The 27,816-nt window shown below is 41.9% G+C and overlaps 1 protein-coding gene and 1 long non-coding RNA gene across 2 annotated transcripts; one reads left to right on the top strand and one right to left on the bottom strand.

Annotated features, from left to right (window-relative positions):
* LOC142075792 (uncharacterized) lies at nucleotides 1–7,414 on the top strand. The gene is made up of 3 exons (XR_012671028.1): nucleotides 1–3,070; nucleotides 3,513–3,548; nucleotides 5,742–7,414. It is a non-coding gene; the product is annotated as an uncharacterized LOC142075792 (long non-coding RNA).
* Nucleotides 7,283–27,816, bottom strand: LOC142075791 (fructose-1,6-bisphosphatase isozyme 2). The gene is made up of 7 exons (XM_075137710.1): nucleotides 27,644–27,816; nucleotides 24,797–24,959; nucleotides 23,785–23,877; nucleotides 17,975–18,115; nucleotides 16,633–16,770; nucleotides 10,464–10,583; nucleotides 7,283–7,477 (listed from the first exon to the last, which is right to left on the bottom strand). Exons 1-7 carry the CDS (start codon nucleotides 27,814–27,816, stop codon nucleotides 7,283–7,285), a joined length of 1,023 nt encoding a protein of 340 aa, XP_074993811.1.

The raw sequence follows: 27,816 nt of genomic DNA, 5'->3' as shown, positions 1-27,816 counted from the left end.
TCTCTCATTCTGTAATCAGGGCTTTATCAAATCATTGGTGAAATTTCAGGCAAGTGCAGCATCTGGAAGAAGAGAGATAATTGGACACAAAATTTCATTCGCAAAGATCCAATTCACAAAACCGAACCTAGATGACGTTCAATAAGGCTCATCTGAAAACAGACAAGCAGCCCAACCTGAAACTTCACTTTGGGGAGGAGGATGGTTATCCACATGGTGGACATCTGATCCATGGATTGATTAGTTTAGATGTATTAGAGGCTTCAGAAGAAGCCACCTTCACTTGTGTTCACAGGGAACATGACTGTGCTTTATTTGGGTTTTTTCATGCTAAGTTGCATGAAGATTTATTTTCCGGTGGTCTTAAAATTTGGTTTCTGCAGCAGTTTTTGTTTCCATCATGCTAGTGTCTGTTGAAGAGCTACTGCCAATCTTTGTGAGTAAAGGGGCAAAGAAACCATAAAGACAGGCATTTGTAAAATACATAATGGGTTCTTTTTAAAATGCTTCTTCCTTGTTTTGTTCACTTGCAGTTCTCACCACCTCCAGGAGATCCAAAACCTACCTCTGAGTGAAACCTAATAGCCTTTCCCACTAAAGTGATGCTGGGAAACACCAATCTTAGTTTTAGAAATACCAACGTGCGTTGTCAGGTGTGATGCTGCAGCTCTGATACCTGCTACCTTACCTTCTGCACTTCTTCTGGTTTGGGAAGAAGTGGTCAAAGATGGAGCAAAGTCAGAGTGTGAGCTATTCCCCTCCCCAGCTACCTTCAGAAGATGGTTCCGGGTAAGGCTGGCTTTGTGGGAGCCTCCAGGGAAAGATTGTGGCTGGCCTGAGATCTGAGCAAGGAGGAGATGATTTTCCAGCCTGGTGAGGGTTGTCTGTATGCTTAGTGACATCTAATCCACTTTGGACATTCATCTGGAATTAACTTTGTATTTCAAAGTTCCTTGCCTATGTTGAAGTGTGTTCCTCCAGGGCGAGAGTGGTTTAGGTGTGCTCTCCTGGGGTGCCCTCTGAAGCTATTACAGCTATTACTTTATGTGTCTACTAGGGAAAATCGCCATCTCGGGAACCGCAGTCGAAATATTCTAAGTTCTGGTTTTAATGATTAAGTTTATTTTTTTTTAATTACTAGTGAATGTTTCCTGCACTGCATGCAGTGACATAAAGCTGTTTAAAATAAACGCTGGGCTGTTAGACACTCAAACCAGCTTAGGAGGTTGATGCTGAAACGGGATGTTGAGAACTCCTTGAGGCTATAGCACATGATTTGGAACATACATGCTTTTGCTTAAAATCCAAAAGTCAAATGAAGTAAAGGTGGCTTCAGATCTGCTGAGTCATAGGTGGTTTTTCCCACTTACGAAGGAAGTATATCTCTAAATGTATCTCTTTATTATATCAGTTTATGAGGCTGGTAACAAGTCACAGAAAAAACCTAGATAGGGCTGCCCACAGAGCTCTCTGAACAGTTCATTGCTGCATATGCAGGTGCCCAGTTTTGCTAGATATGCATATGGCTAAGCGCATACCACAATCTTTTACCATAATAGCACAGCAATGCAAGAATTGTGAATGCAAGTTCTTCTCAATAGCCCTCTTAACATTCCTTCTGCTCAGCCATGTCTACTAGCATTGCAGTTTGCTTTCCTCATTCAAGCATGAAGCACTGGCTGACAGCAGGGTTTTTTTGAAGTAGGAATTACATACTGAAAACATCGGCTGTGATATGAAATTGCATTGGCTTTTGGAGATTTATGATAATACTCTCCTGTAGTTGAAAGAAACTTCTGTGTTTATATAGAAATTACACTGCCTTGTGCAAAGGTTAAGAATAAATTCTGCTGCCATTTTGCTATTAGTTGCTCACTAGTCACAGAAAGAAGTGGAGGGGACTTGTATTTTCTATTCAGTGCTGTTACAAGGTTTGATCACATTTCTCTCACAATACAATAGAACATTTCGGAAGCAAACCTGTGGTCACAGGAAGCCCATCAGGAATTACTATGAAGTGTTATTTCGGTTGCAGTATTTGCAGATATTTCAACAAACTTTATAGTCCCATTTTGTTAGGCGATCTGTAAACCAAAAAGCAAGAGAACCTCCCTACCCACCCATATTAGATTAAATACTAAACTGACACACAGCTGAGGAGTGGGAGAGGAAAAAGCCGGAAAGCGGTGGGGCTGCCTGCCAGCAGCCGTGCAGCTGATGAGCAGCTGTGCGTGTACATCTGAGCGAAGGCTAGCCTTCTCCTGTGGCTTTGTTTTCTCCCAGTGTAGCTTCAGCAGAGCTAAAAGGTAAACATCCCTGTTCTTTTTCTTTTACTGAGTTTAAATTCCAGATCTACATTTGCCTGCGTGGCCCTTTCCCTTCCATTTATCCTCCCTGCTTTCCTTCCGTTCGAGCAGCCTCCTTTTTCTCTTCCTGTGCTGGAATAATAAATCATGCTGGCTTGCTAAAAGGGGGACAAAATTGTCCATGCAGGAGCAAAATGGGAAGCCAGGCAAACAAAAGGGCAAAACACAGGTCGTGCATCACCCGGTAAGTACGCGCCGGGCACGCCAGTCTGTCAGAGTTACGCTTTTCCCAGCACGTGATGGCGAGGCCGGTGCCGCAGCGGCGGGGCGTGGGGAGAAGCTGACTTCTTTCCTTCCCAGGCGTGTGCTGACGGCGTGCTTGAGCGTAACGCTGAATCAATGAGACATGGCGAACAGTCCGTGCCCCGGGCTGGGATTAGGCTGGCCTGGCACATTCAGCCCGAGCACAGCTGAGCACAGGGGAATTGAGCGGGTGGATTACCTCCTCCGTGGAGGTGTCTCTTCAAAGGTGATAAAATATTCACCGGGCGATCTGCTCAGCAGCTGACAAGAATGCTTAGGCCAAGCTCCGTTTATCGACGTGTGAGTACGTAGCTGTCCCGGCCAACACCCTCCGCAAGCTGGCTGAGCAAAAACTCCCTTCGTCGATTGTAGTGGCCAGAACAGCAAAAGCTGCTACCAGAAACTGCTCGGCTTCTCATGAACAGGATCCTGCAAAACCGTAATGCAAATCATTACATTGGGTGAGAGCAACTTCCCAGGGCGGATCTCAGTGGGAAAACCTACCTGTTACCTATCTCCATGAAGTATTAAAATCAGTTCAGTGGAATCACATGCTTGGTTTGAGGTTTTTATTTTTCTGTTTTCCGAAGCCACATCTGTATTTGCAGAAAGGTAGGAACAAAACCTGAAAGTGTTTTCAGTAGCAATGCATGGGGCTTGTGGGTATTGTCCATGATGACGTGAAACTCGAATGGTAGGGACTGTCTCCTCAAAACTTCTGGGGTTCTGTACCTCTGGGTAACTGTGTGCAGATCCTCTATCGCTGTGTTCATTTTATTCCCTGCTTTACCCATGTTTGGGCCTTGGATATATCTGGAAAAGATACTTTTATCTTTGCAGTCTTGCAGGAGTTAATGATTTTATCATCTTTCCTCTTGTTAATCCCTCTTTTGTGTTCCATAGGTACCAATCATTGGTTTCTCACTATGAGTCTAACTGGTTAGTATGATCCATGTAAATTAAGAGCTCTCTCTTTTTCTCTGTCTGTAATTAGCCTGAAGTGTACTAATTCCATTTTCTAAGGGAAGGAAAGCCTTGCCTGATTTTTCCAGAAATATCAGCTGGCTTTACTGAAAAACCAACAAAACTCCCTGCGCATACGTTTCATGGAAAACAGCGTAAAGTATGGACTTCTGATACAAACGCTCAGACACATTTGATCTAGCATTTCAAACAGCGTTTCCATTTCAGCTGCCCTTGCTTTCTCAGGGAGGGGGCAGAGGGCCCGGGGTCAGCTCCCCGCAGCGCTGGGCTGGCAGGGCAGCCGCGCAGGCCGGCTGGGGGCCGTGAGGCTGGCGGGAAGCCTGCCAGCCCCAACCTGTTCTCTGATCCCCCATCTTGTGATCGCAGTCACAAGGCCGACTCTCTGCGGCTGGCTGTTCAGACTCACTTAATTTCCAGTCAAAGTAATCAGCGAACAATTGCTCATTTATTAGAGACTGGTGGGGTTTCTGTGTTTTCTTGTGTTATTGGGTACCACCAGGTTTAGGTAGTTTGCTTTTATTTTACTTCTGAAATAGGTGCAAAGGTGCCCTGAAACTGGAAATAAGAATTACGTTTGGCAACAAGTCGGAAACCAGCGTTTTAAGAACAGTCGTATTTGTTACGTACCTGGTACAATACAACTAGCATACTTTCCTTTCCACATCCTCCTCCAAAAGTAATAGGAAATCAAGCTGGCATTGGTTTATGTATAATTTTATGTCAAGAAACCATGAAATACTGATATAAAGGCACACGTGTGAATTAATATTTAAACGCATGTCTGTTCCTTCATGTACTTGATGTTTCCATGTATTTTCAATTTTGTATCATGCTGGTGAGTATCTGAGGAGGAGTATCAGGCATCACCTTCTTCTGTAGGCGGAGGCAGAGTCAGAGCACCTCCGTCGTGAGCGCTGGGCCAGGCAGCTTCCCTGCTCCTCCCGGCGGCGCCGATGGCAGCGGTGGTGCATCCCCTTTCTCACCACTCCAACCACTAAATACGGTCTCTGGGTGCTTAAAAGAAGGAAAAAAAAAAAAGAAAAGCTACGTCTCGTTTCCTCAGCTGCCTGGATGCCCTCAGACACCCTGGCAGCTGACCATGAAGGGAAGTTGTGGCCCAGTATCGCAAGGGCTTCATAGGTGGTGACTCCCCACCACAGGCAGCCTGCGGTTTGTGTCAGAGAGCTGTGGAGAAATGGTCTGAACTGGTATCGCGCGGGGAAGGGAAACTTTAAATGCCCTCCTGGGGGTTTAAGGTGGACACTGTAGAGCAGTCCAGTTGCAGAGTTGTGCTAGGTGTAGCAGAGAACATGCAAGTACTGAGGAAAACAGTGTAGGTGCAGTAGGTCAAAGTGGGACTCTGGTGAAGAAAATCCACAGGTCACACCAAAGTAAGTCACTGCTTTCTTAATCTGCATTTGGGGTTTGCATGGGTTGTTTATATAGGGAAGATACTGATCTCTTTGTAGATACCACAAACTGAGCGTTATCATTTCAGCATCAGCAGCCACCCCAGCTGCAGTTGTTTGTCAGATCGGTGACCCAGCGCTAGCTCCTCCACTAACAGGTGCTTCTGGTGCAAACTCAGGAAGAAAAGTCACGGGAAGGCTAGCAGCTGGGATTATATGCAGATTTTGCTGTGAAATCGTACTTAAATGAAAGCAACTCAGGTGCTGTTATGCTGGCACTAGGGCACTGAATGGCTGACACGTTGCAGTACGCAGGCACATAGTTTAATTGCCAGCACAGGAACGCAGATCTTAGTCACTAGAGTGTGCAATAAAACTTTCTTTCAGCACGTCTGTAAAAAGTGATTGCTTTTAGAGGCCCTGTGGTTACACTGGGGAGTACCAAGGGTACTCTTGCTCTGCCCTTAATCATCTCTCTTGGTCCCTTGGAGACGAGACAAGGTTACAAGTGATCTTTCTTCTGATGCAGTACTGGAATTGTTAGCTTACTAGATTAGCCTCGAATTATGCTTGGGTTTAGGTTTCCGATTTAAAAAATGCAATAGACTTTCTCAATAAATTTGTGACATCAACAATTATTTGTGTTCTTATATGGAGATTGTGGGAGAGTTGACTATACATGTATAAAATATATGTATTAACAAATCTATATTTTTTCTGCTTCCTCTTCATTCTCCAGGATTTAAGTGTGGCTTGCGTTTTGCTGTTGATAGCAGAGATTCAGGAAGCACATGACGAGGAACAGAATAAACAAGTACACGCTGTACTTGCTGATCCTGCGCAGTTGTCACTGTTAATAGCTTTAAAGACTGCCAGATAAAGACCTGCAGAAAGAGTGCTTTGATACCTGAAGCAGTACTGAAATCACATCCTCACCCCGGGGATAACAATACCTAAGGGTAAATACCTGCCCTGTATAATTTTCTGTCTGCCTTTATTCAGCTTGCCTCTTCTTTATGAATAATAGAACATAGTTGTAAGTTTAAAAATAACCATTGGAGTTTCTTGGCAGGAGTATTTTTAACTCCTGTCTATGTCCTAATTTAATTCACAGAATGTTCTTAATAAAGTCTTGTATCAGCATGCCTGGGGGCGTGGAGCAGGGGTGAAAATGAGCAGATGGGGCTGGAGTTCCTTTCGGCAAGCTCGTTGCGAAAAGAAACATCCATATAATGAGACAGGAGGGTTATAAAGGCATCAGGATGTGTAATATCTCAAGTGACCTAAACCACAGTTTTCACACCCTTATCACTTAACATAATCACACATTTCTTTCAATTAATAATTTTTGCTCTCATTGGTCAATGAATGCCTGCTAGTTTCAGAGCTGATTCCCGATACCCTTATGCAGAGTCAAGTCTGAGACGTGGCATTAGGGCACCAACAGGACGGGTGTGCTGGAGGTGGCTAGGAACAGCAGCGTAGCATGTATGAAAGGGCAAGCTTCAATCTGGAATGAGAACCTTTCAAAGTAAAAGAAAATGGAGGTGTAACAATGGCTTTGTGGCAATAGTTCAACTTCTGTTGCAGAGGAAAATGGATGAAGAGGAAATATGCATGATTTGAGTGTCACATCCACAGCAATGGTTTATTGTAGTTTGTGCCATTGAAGGTGGCCTGTCTGTAAGTAACACAAGACATTTTCCTGTTCTTATGAGAACTGAAATACCCTGGCAACATTGCAGCCTTTTCATCTTTATTAATTACCCAAGACATACATACTTTGGAGCTTAAAAACACTGTTTCAGACAGCATGAGACTTTTGGTCTTTTCAGGGCTGACAAGGTAAAAGGCACCTGCAACAAAACCTCTGGCAGAAAATCCAGATAATGGGCATTGCAAATGTTGATGTGAAAATTCTGTCTCAAAAAATGCCAGCCATGTAATGTCAGATGTAAAGCTTCAGATCAAATGGGGGTACTGACACAATCCACTTCTTTTTGTGATATTTTATAAAGTAAGTCGTTTTTGTTTAATAATCAGGCTTCTGTCTCTATGTTTGCACTGCATGAATCAGAATTAAAGGATTTTTACATTTGTTTGCAAGGAGAAATGAAATTTTTGTTTTTCCCATCAGCCATTCTCACTACTTTTCTTGTTCTCATAAAGTGGGATTTTCACTGAGAGATGGGTGCTAATTGCTAGAATCCACCATCTTGAAAGGTATGGCTTTTCCTGTAGACCAAAGACAGATGAGCAAGGTCTGATGTGGAAAAGCCTTTAGCTGCTCTTCTGGTGTTTCTGTACACAAGCAAGGTATTCCTGCACGTCATCTGGAGAACCGAGGATGAGAGGGACTCTCTGGTGAATACTCTCAGGTTTCACATCCAACACCGCCTCAGTCCCTGTAGTCGCCATCCCACCTGCCTGCTCAATGATGAAAGCCATAGGGTTGCACTCGTAGAGAAGTCGGAGCTAGAAAGAAAGAAGGAACACATGAAATTACACCAAAGGACTTACCAGAACCTAATACTCCTTTTGTGATTTTGGAAAATTTTGTACCAAACATCAACTGACCTAAGTAGCAATGTCTCTCTATCAGCCCCTCCTTCTTCCCTCTCCTCCTCTCACCTCCCTTCACACCTTCTGTTTTGAGGAAGAGTGTACTGACCCTGCATCCAAGCGTCACCACTATTGTTTCCAAGCTGACGTGCTGATGTGCAGCATCGGTGAAGCTGTATTTTGTCAAAAATGTCAAAAGTAGCTGTCGGGCCCACACACATCAGCAAAACACTTAAGCCAGCTAAGTTAACAGTACCGGGAAAGAAAAGCCAAAATCTCTTCTTATGTACAGGCTTCATGTGTCACCTCAAAGCTTGGGGTAATCACATTGTGTTTGGTCAGGATATTTTGGAGTTTGAAACTTGATGCTCCCGGTTTCAAATTTCAGGATTTGATTGCAGCCTTCAGAAATGTGAATAGGTATTAGTGGCCTGAACTCATCCAGATAGTGACTTTGTTTTCAGAAGTAACTGCAGTAATTACTAAAAGCAAATTATGTATGTCAGTATGTATTATGTTTAAAGGTTTTTCACATGTGCAAAAGAGAGAATGTTTTCTGGGAAAAAGGAAGCGTGACAGAATGCAACTGTACATAGAGACAAAGAAAAGGGTTGAACACAGGACTTTACTTCCCATCATTCCTTTATCACGCTGTTTGTAATAAAACCATTATATATCACAAACTTAAATAATGCATATTACCTTCATTCTTATTTTTAAAGCCCACTGAAGTGCTCCTTCTGGTACAAGGACTCCATCTGACAGGCAACATAGGACCAAAAGCCTCTATTATTCTCCTTAGTGCATGGCCAACTTTTAGAAGATCATGAGCCAGAAAACAGCAGTGGTACCACTGTGGAACCACATGTTGAGTTTCTTGTTGCTTAACGGTGACTACATGGCTTAAGGAAGGCAGTTTTCCTTCAGGTAGTAGTGCAATTGCACTTAGGGGTCTTCAGATGGGCTCTGTGTTCAGATAGGTTTAATATTTTTCACCTAGTAGAGAACTGTAAACCTTAACAAAAAATATTATTTAACATATCTGATTTGAAAAGAGGATCTATTTGTTGGTTGGTTCTGCACTGCTTTTTTAGCACTTTGTTCTCATACTTTCTTTAACTTAAAGAAAGAGCTCTATATGCTAGGGCCTACATAGATATCATTTACATTTCCTCTAAAGCCTTTGGATCAATTCCAGTGACATTTGCTTCCTCTCTGCTCTCTGTCCAAGTGCATAGACTGTCTTTGAGGGGGATGTTGATCAGGGCACCTGCCACAAAGGCATTATCTCTCTAACAAGAAGAGGTTTATGTGAAAAGAACTGTATGCACCTGCACTCTGAGAGAGAAAGAAGAAAACTTATATTTGTAATGATAGTACAGTTTTGCTTCTTTCATTACTCTGCTGGCAGTGCAAGCCAGATCAATCCAATACTCAATGTAGGCTAACTCATACAGAGATCTTGATATCTATAAAGTTATATAAGTACTTTGTACATTTGGTTTTTTGTCTCGTTTCTCATCTTTTCTCTTCAACAATGAAGAGAAATCTTCAACAGATTTCAAAACAAAAAGTTTAATTTGAAGAGGCCAGTCAGCAAACCCACTTCTCCCACACACAGCAAATTCCTTTTTTGTCTCTTGCTCTGATACACAAACAGATCCACACTGTTTAATGGGGGTTTTTTTTGGTTTGTTTGTTTTTTTTCTGGAATGCTGTATCAAATATTTAATCAAATTTGCCTGGACAAACTCGCAGACATTTTCTCTTGTGTATTCTGAAGAGAGTTCTTCTTCTGTTCTCCTCATTTCCCAGACCACTTGGACCTGCTGTTATTATGATAAATACATGCTCACCAGGGTGGAACCAGTAATCCTCTGCCCCTAGAGAACTGTAGACATCAGGGTGTTCTGATACCAGTGTGGGAGATGGGGCAAGTAGTTTTATGAGGGCAAATTCCTGCACATACCAGCCAAGGATACAAAAACATTTAGATAGAATGTTTTAAGGTATTTGGTCAATTTATGGTATTGACCAGGAAAGAAGAAGGTCTTGGAGTCAGAACACCATGACCAATCTATTATGCATTGAGCCAATCATTCCCTGAGCATGACCTGCAGGTTACTAGTGGTCCACAGATCAGCTGTATAACCAGATCTCTTTTAAAACATATTTGTTTAGATTATCACATTTGATAGTGAGGGTATCTGATGCTGCAGGAGAAAAGTTGAAGTTGGCTATGGTCCATGTCCCAGCAGATTCAGGGAGCCACTGCATTGCATTGCACTGCATCGAGTCACGGTGTGTTTTGTACAGGTGTCCAAATGGGAAATCATCTTTTCCCAGAATACTGATCTTAGCATGCATGAAATTCATCTTCCACTGACAGAGTCTTTCAGATCAGTTAGTAGAAGCCTGTGTTTGCAGGGCTGGTGATAGTAAGCTCAGTACCCTTTGGAAACAGTTGGTAGGCAAACTCGGTCGTCTAACATTGGACAAAACCCTGCCTGGAGTTCAGCATATACCGCTGGACTCTAGTTGCCAATATAAAGTGCAGAGGTCTTCCTTAGGCCTATGTTGTATCTGCCAGCTGTGCATAGGTATCTCAGCGGGTTTCTATGGTATTGTTTTTCTTTAGAAAAATGAATAAAGCCCTTGGTTGCAGTGAAAACCATTTGACTAATTTGTAAAAGCACACAGGAAGATTTCTGGCCTAAACTGGCAATTGCCTAAATTTCTTGTCTAAATTTGATTGCTGACCATCATATCCATTAATAATTTTCTCCAGGGATGGAAAATTATTATCTATTTATACATCTAAACTATTCCTTTACATCTCTGGGAAAACCAGAGGTATTAGGTTGACTAAGTTCACCAGAGAGTAAGTCAAATGATTCACCTTTCCTTTAGGACTCTTCTGATTAGCAGGATACATGAAGATCCCACCATACATCAATGTACGGTGAACATCAGCTACCATGGAGCCCACGTACCTGGCACCGTATGGGGAACTGCCATCCTGAAAAACATAGAATAAAGCATTATATCTACCATGCTAGACAGCTGGTAGCATGGCAAAATGTAATTTTGTTATAAAACAGGAATCAAAGCTGCTTAAAGCAATGGCTGATTATGTAAATGCCTAAACCAGCCTGAAGCTTAGTCTTTTGCAAGACGTAGTGATCATCTGTGGGGTTCTAAAATAAGCACTTAAAAGAGCTGCGTTTGCAGTATGGAAACCAGGGTGCCTGTAATTCACGTGCACGTTTGGTACCAACCCCCAGCCTGTGAAAAAGCAAGGACTGCAAACAGTGAGTGAAAGCTTCTTCACATGATCAGAACAAGGTACCCCTTTGACTGCTGATCCTTCACTGGTTCCTACGCCAGGGTATGAGGAAAGATGTCACTTTTCACTACATGTCCAGATGGTTCCCAGAGGACCCCAGGTTTTTCCTTCTAGCTTGTTTGTCAAGTTGTGAAATTGGTCATAGCATTCATTCGGCAGCTTAGTTTGGGAGATAGCAATTTACTCATGAATGTAGTTTTCCTTGCTCTCAGCTTAGAAATTAATGTTGTTGAAGGAGAGCTCATTTTAATGAGAGCAATCAGGGAACTATTTATATCAGTCCCAGGTTTGCTGGTCATAAAAATGGTAAGATAGGTAATACAGAAGACAAGGTGTCTTGCACAAATAGAAGTTACATACACCAAATAAGCTCCACCTGAGAAAAGCGACACGTCACCATACTTTTATGAAGGGGAGATACACAATACAAATGTAAACTGAAGGAAAGCTTTTTGAAAGCTACTATGCCAAGAAGTCTGTTGGTCTTTTGATATCTCTCCCTCTGTCTTCAATGAAGCAGAGGAGGAATTTCCGCCTCCCCAGAAAATTGCTAGAGACTGGGACTTCATGTACATTTAATACACATACATATTGGTGTATTGCAATGCTAAAAGTTTGAAAAGACCTCTGCATGTTTCTTCTGTCTGGATCAGTTGTCTAATAAAAGATCTTAGTGCTTTCTACAAAGCTTGCCTTGTGCTGGTACTAAATCCAGAGAAATACATAGAGAACTTGTTCAGCATTGCCGGCTCCAAGACCTTCAGACATCACAAGGTAGTCACCCTTCCCAGCAAAATCATGAGGTTAGCTGGGATAAAAAAATCCACAAGTGGGAGGAAAAAACACAGATAGAGAAAAACGTAATTCTATTTTGAAATCACTTTTCCAAACTGTTCTATGCAACTGTGAAATTTTTATATTTACTCTCCCTTAAAATGGGAAGATATCCTCATGAAATTACACAATATAATGCAACATAATGCTAAGAAGTTGAGTCCTAGGCTACTAAATATAATACTTGGATATTTGATACAGCTGGTAGTAAAATTCCAGCCTAAGTAATAACCATTGTTCAACTCTACTTGTACTGTTTTCCATGATTCTTTCTTCTTGTACACATCAGGAGAGCTATTGAAAATTCAGAGGAAAACAATACCAAGTGTGACAGACATGATGGATAAGACACAGCCTGGAGTTTTTACATTTAGTTTTGTTTAAACCTGGCCCTATTACTTCCAGATACAACTGAACAATACTTTTAAGTATTTGATCCCTTATTTTTCATGGCTTACCCTCAAATAATTACATGTTTAGACTTTAAATGATAGTTTCTCCATCTCACAGCTGTTTGCACTTGTGACTTTGCAACCGTAGAAATCTGAAGTCAGAAAAAAACACCTTAAGAAGTGTTAAAGAGAGACCAAAGCAAGTTTACAGTTTAAGAAAAGACAATTTTCAGTGAAAGATGTGATTACAGTCTAAAATTACCTTTAAAAATACAATCAAAGGAAGAGCTCTCTTTCATGTTTTCAGAAGGTGATGAAGCAAGTCTTAAGAAAAGTTTGTTAAACATTAAGAAAAGTCATAGTGTATTGATCATAAGCAGGCCCTGAAACAGACTGCTAAGGACTGCTTCTATGACATTATCAAATAAAAGGAGTCTGCAACCCACATGTATAAAATTTACTAACCATGAGCTGCACAGCTGAGCCACCTGTGTACAAATCATCAGATATGTTTTGGATGTGCTGGATTTCCTATTCGCGTGCAGGTCATTTACACAATTTGTGTGTACATGGGCAGTGTTATATGAAGCTGAAGAGGTGGCACTGACAATTTTATTTGATTCTTACCCTAATAGAGATTCACCTGCTAGAAACGCAGTGCTGAGACTGTGCTGAGAAAAAATACAGAAGAGAAATTCCTCCATTCTGGTACGGTTATCACTTGAACCACAGACTGAAATAAAATTTTCACTTCCCTGAGCGTCCAGCTACCTGCGTGGGAGGAATAAATAGTCCTTTTATTTACTAGAAATGTTACTTCTTGTTTCTCCAGTTTGGTCACTCACGCATTTTCCTTACAGATGAGAAAGATAATAGGTGTTGTATGCATGTTGGCATATTTCCCAGGCTTTCTTCTCAAACAAAATAACAGAGCATGAATGCTAGGGAAATTCATCCCAAGGTCTGAGTAATGCCAAGCTGTGTGTTTGTCCAGTGAGCACTTCACACTTGTTCGGCTGATCCTAATGAAAGAGTTGAAGAAACCTTGATGTTCCCTTGGTCAGCGTCCATGGTATTTGAGTAAACTTGTGATTGCTCTTAGTTTCACCATTTCCACTGTTTTTCTTTGCTTAACTCAGAGGAACAAAATTGGCTCATGACAGATAGTCCTGTGATTTTTTTCTTCACAATGTGTTGGAAGTCACTTTTTCACTTTTTTATTCTACTGATTTCTGACAGCTATGTTCCTCCACAGCAGAACAAGACCATGTTTTTCTTGCACAACTATGATGACTAGGAGAATGGGGGGAAAAAAGTCTTTTCTACAGACTACAGCAGCCACACTCTGCATCCCTCCCTCCACATACAGTTATGATGGCAAAAGCACAGTGTTTTTATTAGCTTTTGTATGTCACTCAGGCACAGCTGGACTGGCTGGCAGAAGAATGCTTCATGCTGAAATACGCTGTGGATTATAAGTTTTTGACGGCATCCTTAACCAGGGAGCCTCCATTGCATGGTTCTCAATCAACGAGCTGTGATGAGACTCAACTTCTCTTGTGGCCGTAGGAAGCGAAGATAAAAAATGGTGAGATAGCAAAGTACAACGGTGCTCACAGCATGTTTCTGAGTTCTGCCGTCAGTGAACCAGTGCCAGCTGGAGGCTAGGGCCCTGCAAGCATTACTGGAGGAAGAACCCACTTTTGAAAGGAATTAGGGTGAAATTCGTGCAGAAACCATTCCTGGCCCAGCAGTGCCCACTATACAGTCCAGACTGCAGTAAACATGTTGCATTACAGGCAGCCTTGCAAATAGCAGCTTGCTCTTCAAGCTGGTTAAGCAGCAGGAGATTTTGTGATGCTTAACAAAAAATTAGCTTTACTCTGGACTGTCATTCCAGAACAAATGTGTCTAGACAAATATTTCCCACTAAGACTCACATAACAATGGTAGGAGGTTTACAGCTGACCTGCAGAACAGCAGCACTTTTCCAGTGCTTTTAATTCAGAACTGATGCCTTAGGTGAATGGTGGTCCATGAGAAACTTTGAGGGTCAACATGGCTTTGTAGTCCAAACTGTCTGATCTCTTCTCCACATAAACAGTTGATTTGTAATGTTTGGTCACCAATGACCGTGATACAGAACATGGGACATGTTGTGGACAACATCCTACTTTGTTTGCCTGTTTTATTTTTAATTTTTCACTTTTCCATGGCAATGTTAGAAAGTCATCTGAACAGCATGTTGACCAAGAACCATAGGAAGGAGGAAATAGAGGTAGGATCAAAGGAAAAAAAAGGGATAAGAAAGTGACAAGTAGCTGAAATTTATGCCTAGTCTCTTGGTTTCTAGTGGCCAGAAGGCCATAGGGGAAGAGTAAGAAGGGATCCCCCATGCCCCACATGTCAATTCCCCCTCAAGTCACGGGCAGGGGGTATCCAGCAGATACCCCCCACTGCCCTTCTGCGTGCTGAAGACAAAGACCAAAGCTGTGCAATGCTCCACCTGGGTGCTGGAGGGAAGGTAGGAGCATCACCAATCTAGCTGTAGCTGGTAAAGCTTACAGATGATGCCAGGAAGCAGGCACTCTTCCATGCTATGGAAGAGTGGCAACACCTTCTCTCTCTTGTCCTCCCACAACACAAATATAACATCCTTTTTAAATCAAGGAACTGAGTTATGCTGTTTCCAAAACTCAGGTTCATAACAAGCTTTCAGATGGGCAGGGCACTTCCTTGTGCTTTGTGGCCTTTGGTGCCTTGGCCCTTCTCATGCAGACAACCCTTCGTCTCAGAGTAAGAAAGTGATGTGGTTGCTCAGCACCCTTGAGGAGGCTTCCCCTGCCCCAAATAAGCCGTGCAGTACTGTGCTGCTTGCTTTAAAGTAACAACAATACCTTCTGCCAGCTTCTGTTGCATTAGTGCAACAACACTTTCAATAGATTTTCCTCAAATGAAGCACAGATTTGAGATAAAATAATGTTTGCAAATGAGGTTTTTCCTGTATGTCCTAACCTAAGGATTTAATGAATCACATGATAGAGCTGTCCTCACTGAGCCTGTGGTGAAATATTTCTGGTCTTTCCAGTGGGCTTGAAAACTCTTCAGTATTTTTATAGTTGCCTGGGGTTTGTTATTTGCTTAAGAGTTTTACTTTAAACAACACTTGGGTGGTTTGCAAAAACAGAAATTAATAAATCCTGTGTTAGTGCATTATACTGAATACATAGCTCAGCATAATGTGAGCAGAATGAGAAGTACAGATCTTCTTTTTCCCAGCTGGATTAGTTTTCAGGAAGTATGAAAGCTGTGGGCTTCTGCTTCTCTCACAACTGTGTTGAAAGCAGACTTTGAAGTTTCAAAATAGCCTCAAATATTCAAAATTAATATATTTAAAATGCTGTGATGTGACACCCTCTGTAGCGACGATCTGGGTAATATGGAAAAGAGGTTTTGATAAGAGGTCAGCATTGCAGCTATATCCAATGCAGTAAATTCAGATTTTCAGCTCAGAAGGAGCTTCTCACAGAACTATGGTTTAAACTCTTACTTATTACATTTCCCTTGTACAGCACCCTGAAGTTTTCTACTGGATACATTGATTTTTACATGAGCTCTGTATAAGTATTCTCAACAAGTAATAGTTTAAAAAAATAATCCTATAGCTTTTTTTTAACAAGAAGAGCATTAAAACCAGTTTCCTGGCCGAATTCAGTCCTGAGCTGTTACATGTCACCGTATTTCATTATGACTTACTGGCTACATTGCTACACTTTCTAGAGAGCTTCCAGCTTTCTACATTGAGAGCTTGTGTTGTGTCCTCCTAGCATTGACTAGAGACCGTACAGAGTTGTATGTCCCCATGAGGAAGTTCATCATACATGGGACATTCTCAGCTTTATCTCTCTGAGGGATACAGTATAATCCTCTTAACAACAGAATATAGTGAAACTGTGCTTCATGCCTTTTTTTTTTCAACCTATGGGTTGGTTCATGATCCATATGATGCAAGTAGACAATGCAAGAGTCATACTGCATTTCTCAGACTCAAGCATGTGCAGGAAGAGAAGATCATGCCACCCAGATCCCTGCAAGCACCTTCTGGGCAGTACCTGGAATCTAGTCCCAAATGCCCAGCTGCACATATGACTGAGCTGCAAATTCAGATAAGCTAGAAAACAAGGGTACCCCCACATTTTGCTGGCACAGTTTCAAAGCTTTGTCGAAAAACCTGGTTCTTCATGTACAGCACATTTTCCTGCACACAGTGACGACAAGCTATGAATTTATTTACCAAAGTCTAAGTTATAAAAGATGTCAGGGCACCAGAAACCAACACATCATATACATACCCAAAATGGACCTGATGGCATGAAAGGGTTACATGGGGCTGAACTCAACAGGGCCTTCAAATCTTTTCCTGTTGGCCAGGGCTGAATGGAAGGCAGAGCTTGTCAGCAGACAGTACATTGGGTACAGTGCTAATATTTTCTTACCTCAGGGAATTTCTTCTTTTGTAAGTATTCTGTCATTGCTGGATCAAAATACTTCGCATAACCTTCATTGAGACTGTATACCTTCCCTTTCTTCTTGATTTTAACATCTCTGTCCACCAAAATAAACTCACCGAGACCCTACAGAAGAACAGGATAGGCCAGCTATTAGCAAGCAGCAGAACATTTTGTTGACTTACTGTAACAGTTGTCACACTAGAGATGGCAGAAACGCTAGCACAGCTTGGTCCTTTCAACACCAGTCTTCACAGTATTTCAAACGAGTAGAAAGCACAGAATCGGTGTTAAGTTCATGAAAACTTGTCACATTGATAGTATAAACAAAAAGCAATTTGACTATAATAGTTAGCATATCAAATGAGCATGAGTCAGCCCTGAAAGCAGATGGATTGTGGATCTCTGTCCACAAATCATAAGGTTACAAATTAAGAAATTACATTGCCTTCTGATTTTTGAACTCTTCTTGCCTGTCTTGTCCAAATATCTTAAAGTGAATGTGGTCAGCTACCCCCAGGTGTTGCTGTCTGCAGTTTGAGTGCAACTTCCACCTTGTCTTCCTCTGTCTCTACCCAGAGCAGGTCAGCTCCCATTTCTTCCCTCTTGGAATGAGCCTATTTATAAAGGTTAAAAGGAGTTTTGATAATAATGCATCCTTTTATCAAAAAGAACTCCTATGTCATTGCCCACATCTAATGCTGGTTTCTCAAATGAGGGATCTCTTTCCTGTATTCCTCCAGTAACACTTGTTGGGCTCCTGGGCTGGGCACCAAGGGGTGACACACGTCCAATTGTATGGGTGTGGTTGTGCTTTTGCAAATTATTGGGTATGCAGCTTAGAGGATTTAGCCATAAAACTAAATGGCACTCAGGAAATCAGACATCACTCTGCATGAACTGTATCAACAATGCTTCTTGCTCCAGACTAAACACTGAACATGCTGAGGTTCTCCTGCAGACAGAAAAAGCAAGAACAAGAAAAAAGCAGGAGTCCTTTAAGAGGAGGCAAAGACACTGTTCAGAGTAGATTTTCTTAAGTGTTTGTGCAAACCTGCAGTCTGGTTTGACTGAGCAGGGTTTCAAATGCTATTATTTAACTTAGACTTTCTTCTACTGAGTAGGAAAAACACACAGTCGTATTGCAACCAATATACTCATGTATTATTAAATACTTGTGAGGTGGAGGTGGGATGCTCCAGGACGTGGATGTTAAAAATAACCTCGTAGATTGCCTAGATTACAGAGACAAGGAGTAACAAAAATGAGTAAACCCGAGCACGGAAAGCTCTAAAAGATAGTGGCAATGTGATTAACACCATGACTGTACCGGATCGAGCATGAAGCAGTCCACTCCTTGTCCTGTGGAGAGGGCAACCAGTGTAGCACTGCCGTACAAGGCATAGCCTGCAGCAACAATATTGCGTCCGGGCTGCAAAGCATCTTTTTCAGAGGGCTCGTCGTCTGTTTCCTGAGGAAAAATTACCATTGGATTGAAGGTTAAATTCTTATAAGGAACAATAAAAACAACACTTCAATAACAATGCGGGACAGATTTCTTTTTGTGTCTATGCAGGCCTTTGAAACAACCAAAACAGAGATTGTTCCCATTAGTTCAGGGCAAGTTTGGTACAAGTACACGTGCGCGCTGGGACAGGACGTTGAGAGTTTGTTATTTTATACATGTCGTGCAATCAATATGATACCTGCAACAGAGCTGATACCTTAGCATTCCAGCCCAGTCTATTAATTCAAGATCATCAGAAATCTGAGACAGAACAGGGGCACTAATCTTCTGTAAATGTAAACATAAGCTATCATACTGACACCCCTCAGAGGAATAACTGTGAGGTGAATGCAGTAACTAACATTACAGAAAAATTGCTTCCAGTAATGCAGAATTGAAGGGTAGATGGTGCAACATGATGGAACCAAGATTGTGCATTGGTCTCTGCTGGTGAAGAGATGGGTAACTGAAGTGATATAAATGTTCATATTATATATAAAATAACAAATGCATTTGCGTATGTAATGTATGTGTGATTGCAGGTATGCATATATAACTCTACACAGAACATTCACATGGCATTTTATTTCAGGCTTTTAATCAAGTTCCGACACTCGTATTTTGATTTGGCACTTTGGTTATCACTGAACAACAACAGCCCAAGCAGACCTGGTGCAAATATTTCCAGCTAGCTCTGGGGGTGTGCCTCAGCCACGGCTTACAAGAGTTTGACTGGTAGGGTAAGAAAGCAGAACGGTCAAGAGCACTTGGGAAGGCTGGCTCCAGCCGTCACCTTCTAGGACAACAAAATGGGTAGGGAATGCTTGATATTAATGTTTCTTTAAAAGCTTGTCGATTGTGGTGGGTCTTCTGTGGATGTTTTGACGGTGGTTGTCAAGGAATTAAAATAAGAACCCCCTCAGATCCTTTCTTCAGGCCCTGGTTTAGCATTTTATTGTTCCAGACTCAGACAATTTCTCAGTGATTACATGGGCTTAATTAGATTGATTAACAGCTAAACAGAAATAGCAGGTCTAGCCCAAAATATCTGGTTAAAAAAAAAAAAATCAGTGGAGACTGTTTTTTGTAGGAAATAAAATATTTGATGAATATTAAGTAAATTCTTTAAAAAATCAAGAATGCCTTCCACAGACATTTTCCAAAGGAAAACACCCCTCCTCCAACAAACAGAGAAATTCTCTGTTCCCCATGGCATGGAGCTCTCAGGATGCCCATCAGGGTCCTAGCAAGGTGGAAGGCTAAGGGTAACCTGGGGATCCCATTCATCGTTGTATGCCAACATCTAGAGGAAAACTGAGATGTGGGACACCAAAGCTACATCTTTCATGGCATATGAAGACAGTAATTCCACATCAAAACGTCTTCATTTTCAGCTAAAAGATTTTGTTACTTTTGTTGCTTTCGCTTACAATTTTTAGCTGTATTTTGCTGAAAACTTTTTATTATTATTGTTTTGCCAAGTTCTTCTGTGGAAAAAAATCCAATTGCCAACCAGCTCTTCATGGGAGCTGAAATATAGCATGTACAAATACATCTGGTATGCAGTCCCTTGGAATTCTTCTATGTCAAGCTGCCTATTCAGAGAAGTTATAATGCACATAATGAAGGAAGACTAGTTAAAACCCCTGTTTGTATATTCCAGAGCTTTGAATACTGACTATTAGTGGCTAATCCTTTGCTAAACAATCTTTTACAGAACCAACTATTATACCCTACATCGCACCTTCTCTTTCAAAAAGATACCCCCATGGTACATACATCTCAACATCAAAAGCAATGGTTGTCTATAGCAGACTAATTATTTGCAACGTTAAATGCAGAATTAAACATACATTTACACCACTAGTTGCAAACATCTTATGATTCTCCTAGCTTTTTGTATGCTTTCCCCATTAAATAAAAATTAATTTTCTATAAATAAAGATGTTTGTTTATAAAACATTGTGTATATACAGTATATGTAGCTACTGGTGAGATATGATATTGATTTAAAATATATTTTCTGAGATGAGCTTTTCAGTCCTCTCTCTTAAATGCATTTTCTATATTTATATGGCTGAGAAACCACATATTTGTTGACTATTCTGAAAAAACAGAGGAACTCCTCCCTCGGGAGATGGACAGTTGGGCAGAATTCACGTGTTTTTCCACCCTTATTCCCAACTGTGTTTCCAAGAGTCAGCTTCCAAAAGGAAGGAAAAAAGCTCAGTCTCAAACAAACATTTTGCAGAGCTTGTCAGAATGTAAAAAAGCTAGCGATCAGCTGGTATTTCATTGTTAGGACTGCAGGAGTTTTGTCCTGCCAAGTACCATATACTGTGAAACAAACCAGGGAATTAAGCTGGCCAGTAGATCCTGATAGCTGCTGAATATTTTCACTTCTTTCTGGTGCACAGATGGATTTCCTTTCTATTATATTTTGACTATGAGATGGCGGTAGTGAAATCTCTTTAGAGGTCTTTATGCAAAGCACTGAAATAGGCAGAGGGACTGCAGAGAAGCTCTGACAAGTGTCGTGACAGAGTGACAGGGTCACTTTGGCTTGTTGGTGGTGTGAAACAGATGAAACAAGGTCCGCAGAGTCTGGCTATAGGGGTACCCTCAGGTGATATCTGAGTTTGAAAATTTTTGCATGTATGATTTGCCTACATCACATGAGGAAGTTCTCATCAGTGCTGGGAGCAGCTCTGGAAGGACTTGGTTTCCAGGTCTCCGTTTGTATCACATGTTTCACGAGTATCCTTTGCGTTTGCCCTGAATTCTTACACCTTCTCTGTGCGGGACCACATGGAGGGAAGGACATTGTCCTCATGACAATGAAGGGGTGGAGAATAAAATACATCTGAGGCACCGAGCAGCATTACAAATTAAAACCAGAATGAAACAAAGCAGCAGAGTTTTATAGCATGAAGGAGTATGAATTGAGAGTTGTAGATTCAGCTCAGTGGCATGAAAAATTGGGAAGAATCCAAGCAAAACAAACTTACTGTCACCACACCCTGACACTCCAGCAGCTGAGAGCCCCTCAGCAGCGGTGACTGTCAAGGTCCTATCCTTTGCTCCAGCTTCTGCTGATTCAGCAAGGCTCCTGTCTCAGCCCCACTTTTCTGATGTTTCTGGTCTTTTTAATAATACTACCCATGCTTCAGAAAGTAGAAGCCAGGTGGAAAACTAAATAAATCTAAGACGGCATTTATTTCCCAGTGGTTTTCTCTAAGAAACTGATGCAGTGCTTCTCTGGCAGGAGGCAACAGTACCTGTCACCGTGATGGTGGCTCTGGATTGGGAGCAGTCAGAGAACCATTTTCAGGTTTGAAATGTATTGGCCAAGTCTGGCCTTTGTAGAAAAATGCTTATTATCTTTTTTTCCTAAAATGAGGCAAATATTTCAGTTCTGGAGGGTGTGCCTTTGGAAATGAAGTTAAGGTGCTGACGTGGTGAGAAAATGAGTCATGCAATCATCTGAGAATTGGAAGGTACCAAATATCAGACAGGTGCTAAGGGTCATCCTTTGGAATTACAATTGTTCTAGCTTTTCCAAAATTATGTCCATGAACCTTAAATGGCTTGAAATTATATTTTATTTCTTAAGTGATTCTCATCCACTGGGGTAAACATCTCATTTTTATTCCTTTCACCTATCCTTCAGTAATAATCAATAAAGCACTTACTATTATTTCATTATTTCAAATGGTTTGAAGTTAATAGTGTTGCTATGAAATTGTCTTGTCTGAGAGGAAGGTGCATTAATTAACATGTACTTTGGAATTAACATTTTAATGGCAAGAATTATGCAAGTGAAAGTCTGTAAATTCAACATTGTTTGTAACTTTCCAGGGAAAATTGATAAATTGTTCTTGTAATTGACAAACCGTGCTTCTTCCTAGCAGCAGGGTTTTCATTTGGATATGAAGCATTTGTACAAAGCAATGTCATTTTCTTTTTATAAAGCGCTGAAGGGTATCCATCCACATGAAAACCAGTAATTTAGAAAGAGTATTTACGACAAATACCTTTATATATATTAGAACAACAACAACTATGGAAGGATCAGAAAATGAATTGAAAACCTGAGCATTTGGGAACAACATGAGTTCTGTGGGAAAATGTTTCTATTCTGAAGCAGAATCCTAGGGAAGACTGGGCAGTCCATAGTCTTTACACGCATTAACAGGTGAGTTAAAGATGGTAGAGAAATCTAATCTGTATTTCAACCTGCCAAGCTCTATTAATCACACTGAGCACTTGCCTTTATAGTTACACAGAGCAACCTAACAAAACACTTCTAAAGAGAAAGCTAGTGTTTAGTATTTGTAAGGTGGTGCTTACCACCTTTTAAGAATAGCGGGCCACACAGCTTATTGCCTACTGTAAATGTTGGGAGGTGCTGTAGTCTTTTAGTCTATCCTTAGAGAGATAAATGAAAAGGGTGGGGGCCCCTTTGCTTACCATGAGGGCACGTGACACAGATTGCATCCATACAGCTAAGCTCTCTTCCCTGCAAAAGGCAAGGTAATAGATGGTACTGCAGGTACTGGGATGCTCCTTCCACAAGCCATACCCAGGCATCATTTCAGTGTTGTCTGGCCTGGGCTGCACCTGTGATGGGGGTTTGCACTAACGATTAACAGTGTGGACAGCCATATGCCAGCATTTGGCTTGTGCCATGATCCTGCTGAGATTGTGCCATAACTATTTGGTTTACTAGTAGATGCATATTCTCAACAGTGATGATTAGTGTATCGCCTACAAGAAATGTAAAAAATGAGGACTAGCCAGTTGAAAATGATGAGTTAAAAGATGAGAGCAGACTTTAAAAACATATCTTCCTATGTTTGAAGTGTAGCATCTGAATCTGCAAAGCCTCCTGTGCAGTCACAAGTACTGTAAATGTTACTTCACAATAGTGATGGCTGAGGGTCTCCCATAGTCATATGACTGTAAGCTCAGGCTTTAGGAAAAACACCAACTGCTGGGAGATTAGCAATCAAATCACAAGACTCGGCATGACTCTAACTATTAATGTTTGTTAATTGGCTGCGCAGTTGCTGTTCTGTGCAGCCCCATGGGAGCAGACATGCTGGCAGGGCGCGGGTGGCTGTAGGTGACTCTTTCCTTCAGCCTCAGGTGGCCTCCATCGTTAGCATACTTATAAACCCCCATCCATAACAGGCATAGCAACTCGCAGCGGGAGGCCACCACACTGCTAACTGTGACCATCAGCCCTCCCCAGTCAGTATCCAGGAAGACGGATACTGCGATTCTTAGGCACTGCGACACCCCTCAGCTCTCCTGCAGCAAGTAAAGCATTACTGAAGGAGCTAACCAGATGCCTGATGGTGAGAGCGTTTTGTTTAAAAGCCTGTGTGTCTGGAGGAGGGAAGTGCTGCCACTTAACAATTTCATGGGACTGAGTGTCCCCTTCCAGGGAATTCAGGCAGCATTTTAGCACATGTGAATCTCAAGTGTTACCTCTTCTTCTCTTTCTAAGGCTCTGTTGATCCCAAAGACACTTAAGGCACCTGGGAAAGAAACTAAGCAAGTTGATATACCCAAGACATTTTGCTTTCACCAAGTGAATCATGCCAGGTGTGCTTCGTTCATCCTCTTACCTTTTTGTAGATAGCGAATATTGTTCCTATTGGTGCCAAGCAGTCTATATTGGATGAGCCATCAAGGGGGTCAAAGCACACCACATATTTACCCTAAAACAGAATTGGCAAGGGAAGCATTAAATGATATGTGGTCTTGCACTATTGTTTCCTTTTACTTGACAAAACTCATGTTTTTATGACTACGTTTAACCTTCCAAGCACGGCCTGACACGGCTTGACAGAGAAGGCTGCACTGTTGACCCAGCTGGCCCTGCAGCGCAACACCCACTCCCTGTAGGGCCTGCCAGAGAAACAGGAGAGGGCACGTTTCTGCTCAGACAGCACAAAATCCCATGATAGAAAGGAGCAGTCCTCTGCTGCCAAGCAAGAAAAAAATCGCTTGAAAGCAAAGGGAATGACTCATTCTGGAAGTGAGCATCTTCCTCGAGTAAATATGTTTTGTTTTGTTACATTTTGTTCTGAATGAAAGGATTTGCCTGTGATGTGAGGTTTGAGGGTAAGAAGGCAGAAGGAAAACATCTTGGGGAAAGGGTAGCTTACATCAGCGTGAGCAGCATCTCGCTGCAATAGGATCCCCTCCTGGGGGAAGCCTGATGAAGCGGTCAGGTGTTTCCTCTGGACATGTAACGTAAAACCCAGTTCTGCCAGCCTCTCACCTCATTTTATCTTGCCTAAATATTAATGTAATCCAAAACCGTTACACCGGCCGTTAGGGAATATAAGAGTACACTTACACTTGGGATCTGGGATGTGTTAACAAACTCCAAAATAATTATTTTCCCCCCTTCACAAAACTTCAGTAATAATTCTACCCTCCACAGCTTCTTTAGCTGTTGAAACCATGCCATCCACAGTTATTAATCAAAACAATGCAGTAATGGCGCAAATTTTCTGAATTCCCCCGGGAAGAGTTGGTTTTGGGGCGAGGCCCAGGTTTCATATTTGAAACAAGAGTGCCACCTGCTGCTGCCAGAGCCGATAACCCCCTGAAGGCAGGAGCTGCACAGACCCGCTTGTCTTTCGGGGTGACGATGGCCTCCTTGTTCTCCTCCGTGACCAGGACACAGGTGCTGTAGGAGGACTGGAGCATATTAATCACCAGGGAGTTGGATAATACATCCAGCTTCTTCACTTCGTCACCGGTTACGTTCACAGTGCCAGCTATACCAAACCTACAGAAAAGTAAAAATATCAAGAAACCTGAGGGAGGCCAACATTACAGGTTTTTAGGAAAAAAACAAGTCGGGGTGGCTCCTTCCTCTCATTTTCCCACACTTCTATCCTTCGGATTAAACTGCTAAGGTGGATTAGTAGACGGTTGCTGCTGCTAGAGAACAAAGAGAGAATGGGTGCATGAGAAATAGAAAGGGCAATGGCATCATTTCGGGGCTTTACCTGGGTCTTTTTGCTCCTGCTTTGATGTTCTCCAGGCCAGGAGCAGAGCCCACAGCCAGGTCAGTGGGTGCCAGGCTTCCCTAGCAGCCCCAGGAAGCAGCTGGCAGCAGCTTTGAGGAAGGGGAAGGGGCAGTTAACATCTGCGTCATTTTCTGCTGCTGCCTGCTCAGAGCTCCGTGATGGTCCTTTAACCCACGCCCACTCAGTCCCCAGCCACCCCAAAATCAGAAGCTTTAAAGACACCCCCAGATAATTGCCCATGCTGAACTGTATCTCAGGACCAAGGTCTGTTTTATTCAGTGATCCTCGGCTGAGTTAGGATGATGCTTCCATTCCCTATCCTGATTTCAGCAATATACTAATGATGTAGTATATAGTGGTATATAGTATATAGTAGTATATAGTACATATTTCTGAGATCTCCACTTCAGGAAGCACTGTTTAGACTAATATGCATGGTCTGGGCATCTTAGAAGTATAAGGAATCGTACAGAGAATAGATAGGGCATTTTTATTCATTATGGAAAAAAAAAAGGAAGGGGAAAAGGGCAACTAATTAGTCCCTAGGATGTTGGTCAGCAGCAGGCCTTAGTTGGGAGCAGGGTAGGTCTTTTGTCTTACTCAAAGCTCAAAGCTGCATTAGCTTTTCAGAATTATTGAGTGTTTCGGGCACTCTATTTTGGAGTGACAAGTTTGAGATACTGGAAAGGACCATGATTTTTCAGGGAGTGCTAAGCACTCATTCTCCAGGTAGTGTGTTTTCAGGCCCATTCCTAGCTCAAGTCCATAGCTTGGAAAAAGTCCTCCTTTACTTCTGAATGGCAAATTTGTTAAAAATTCATGCTGAGCTCTTTAACATTAAAGAAGCCATTTCACAGTCTCCTATTTGGAGGAGCTAGAAAAATCAGAGCTCTCTAACTTCACAAATGCAGATGCCTGCAAGCCAGTCACCATGGTTGAAAGTTTGCCACGGGAATTTCTGAAATTTCATGATTAGTTACAGTAACTTGCATGGTGCAAGTTACTCATTTGTATGTTTGGATACTTTAGATATTTCTGGTTCATCACCTGAAACTTTTGTTTATAGAGAGAGACATTTGCTTCTTAACATAATGGATGTTTTCCTTCTGAAAGGAAGATTCATCTAGCACAGTAACTGTGTGTCCTGTAGGCTGGGTGGCTATTCCACCTCTAGTCTGTCAAATAGAGGTTCTCCCCACTTATTAAATACTTCAGAGGTTGCATATTGAAAGATAAAAATGAGATAAGAGCAACTGTTCCTCTAAGTCAGGGAGGCAAAGCAGCTCAGCCTCACCTATTAAGTACAGAGACAAAGTACAGTGTAACAGTTAGGGCATAGGAGCCTGACGCTACTGTTAACTTTGACTATGTCTCAAGTTTCTTTACATATTATGGTCCATGCCTGTAAAGTGAGGGTGATAGTACTGAGACATTGAAGTCATGATTTGCACAGATCATTGAGGGATGCAATAGTCAACAGAAGCACAAAAAAAACATATTGGTGTTTTCACGGGGAAAAAAAAAAATTACAAATGTTGTCTTTCTTATACAAATATATTCCCTGTCTTTTTTATGCATGTGTGCCTATGTACATACACAGGCATATACAGAAACATATATTTCAATACATAACAAAACCCGTATATTTTAAATGCATAATTTTATTAGGACGCTCCAGCTCTCTGAACTGCTTCAGACAGATCACCATTAAAAGAATGACACTGATGTCCATTTCACCTGGCTGTACGAGGAACAGCTCGGTTCATTCCAGGCTTTGCTAAGGCAACTCTTTATTCCGTTTGCTGAATCACTAGATGCCAAATTGTTATGTTTGGTTTTCATACAGGGCGTTTTAAGACTGCCCACCTGTAACCCTGACACTACTTGAGGAAGGAAGGGGAAATGCACTCATGCATGGCAGTATACGGCGTTTCTCGCAGGGCTGTTGCTTTAGACCATTACTTATACTGCAGTTAGGCAGAACATCAGCTTCCCACGATAAGCGAAGCCCTGATTCACACAGTTCAGCACCAGGCTTGGATGTTAGCAGAAAATATCACGGTATGATATTCTGCATTGACAATATCATGGCATGATATTCTGTAAATTGACAGTAGATTTTGAAACAGATCGATATCAACATTTGCAAGGGATAACAAGGTGAGCAGTGCATTGAAGTTCTGGCTTAAATTTTTAGAGTAAAATATTACAGAACAGCAGTTAGTCTAAATGTCTATCTCGCGCCCAGTATTAAAATGCTCCAGAAAGAAAGATCTCCCACTTCCCACTCTTGGTAATCCAGGCTCTGACCTCATGCCTTCTCAGCTTAAAAAAGACACTTCCAATGTATTTATGAATCCCTGCCCTCTCCCCAGCCTTGCTGTAAAAGCAGCTGTCTCTCTACCTCCTCTTCCTCCCCATATCGCTAGGTAGGACTCACATGTGGGCAAGGCCTGCCTTTCTGACTGCGGAGGAAATGGCCTTTATGGCAGTCAGCATGGAGTTGAGCAGCTGTGTCAGCTCCCCTGTTGCTCCTTTAACGCGGCGTCCCTTCTCCATAACAAATCGCGTGAGCGTCAGCATATCCGTTTCGAAGGGGCTTTTGTCAGACAT

This window comes from Calonectris borealis, chromosome Z (assembly GCF_964195595.1).
Source record: "Calonectris borealis chromosome Z, bCalBor7.hap1.2, whole genome shotgun sequence".
In the NCBI taxonomy this organism is placed as follows: Eukaryota; Metazoa; Chordata; class Aves; order Procellariiformes; family Procellariidae; genus Calonectris; species Calonectris borealis.
Note: the sequence above shows the minus strand (reverse complement) of the source record. Positions and strands in the feature narration are given on the sequence as shown.

Coding starts and splice junctions, on each gene's coding strand:
- LOC142075791 (XM_075137710.1), bottom strand. CDS start 27,816: ATGTCTGACAAAAGCCCCTTCGAAACGGATATGCTGACGCTCACGCGA. Junction 24,960..27,643: donor AAGGCAGGCCTTGCCCACAT/GTGAGTCCTACC, acceptor ACTTTTCTGTAG/GTTTGGTATAGCTGGCACTG. Junction 16,771..17,974: donor ACTGCTTCATGCTCGATCCG/GTACAGTCATGG, acceptor GTTCTTCTGTAG/GGTCTCGGTGAGTTTATTTT.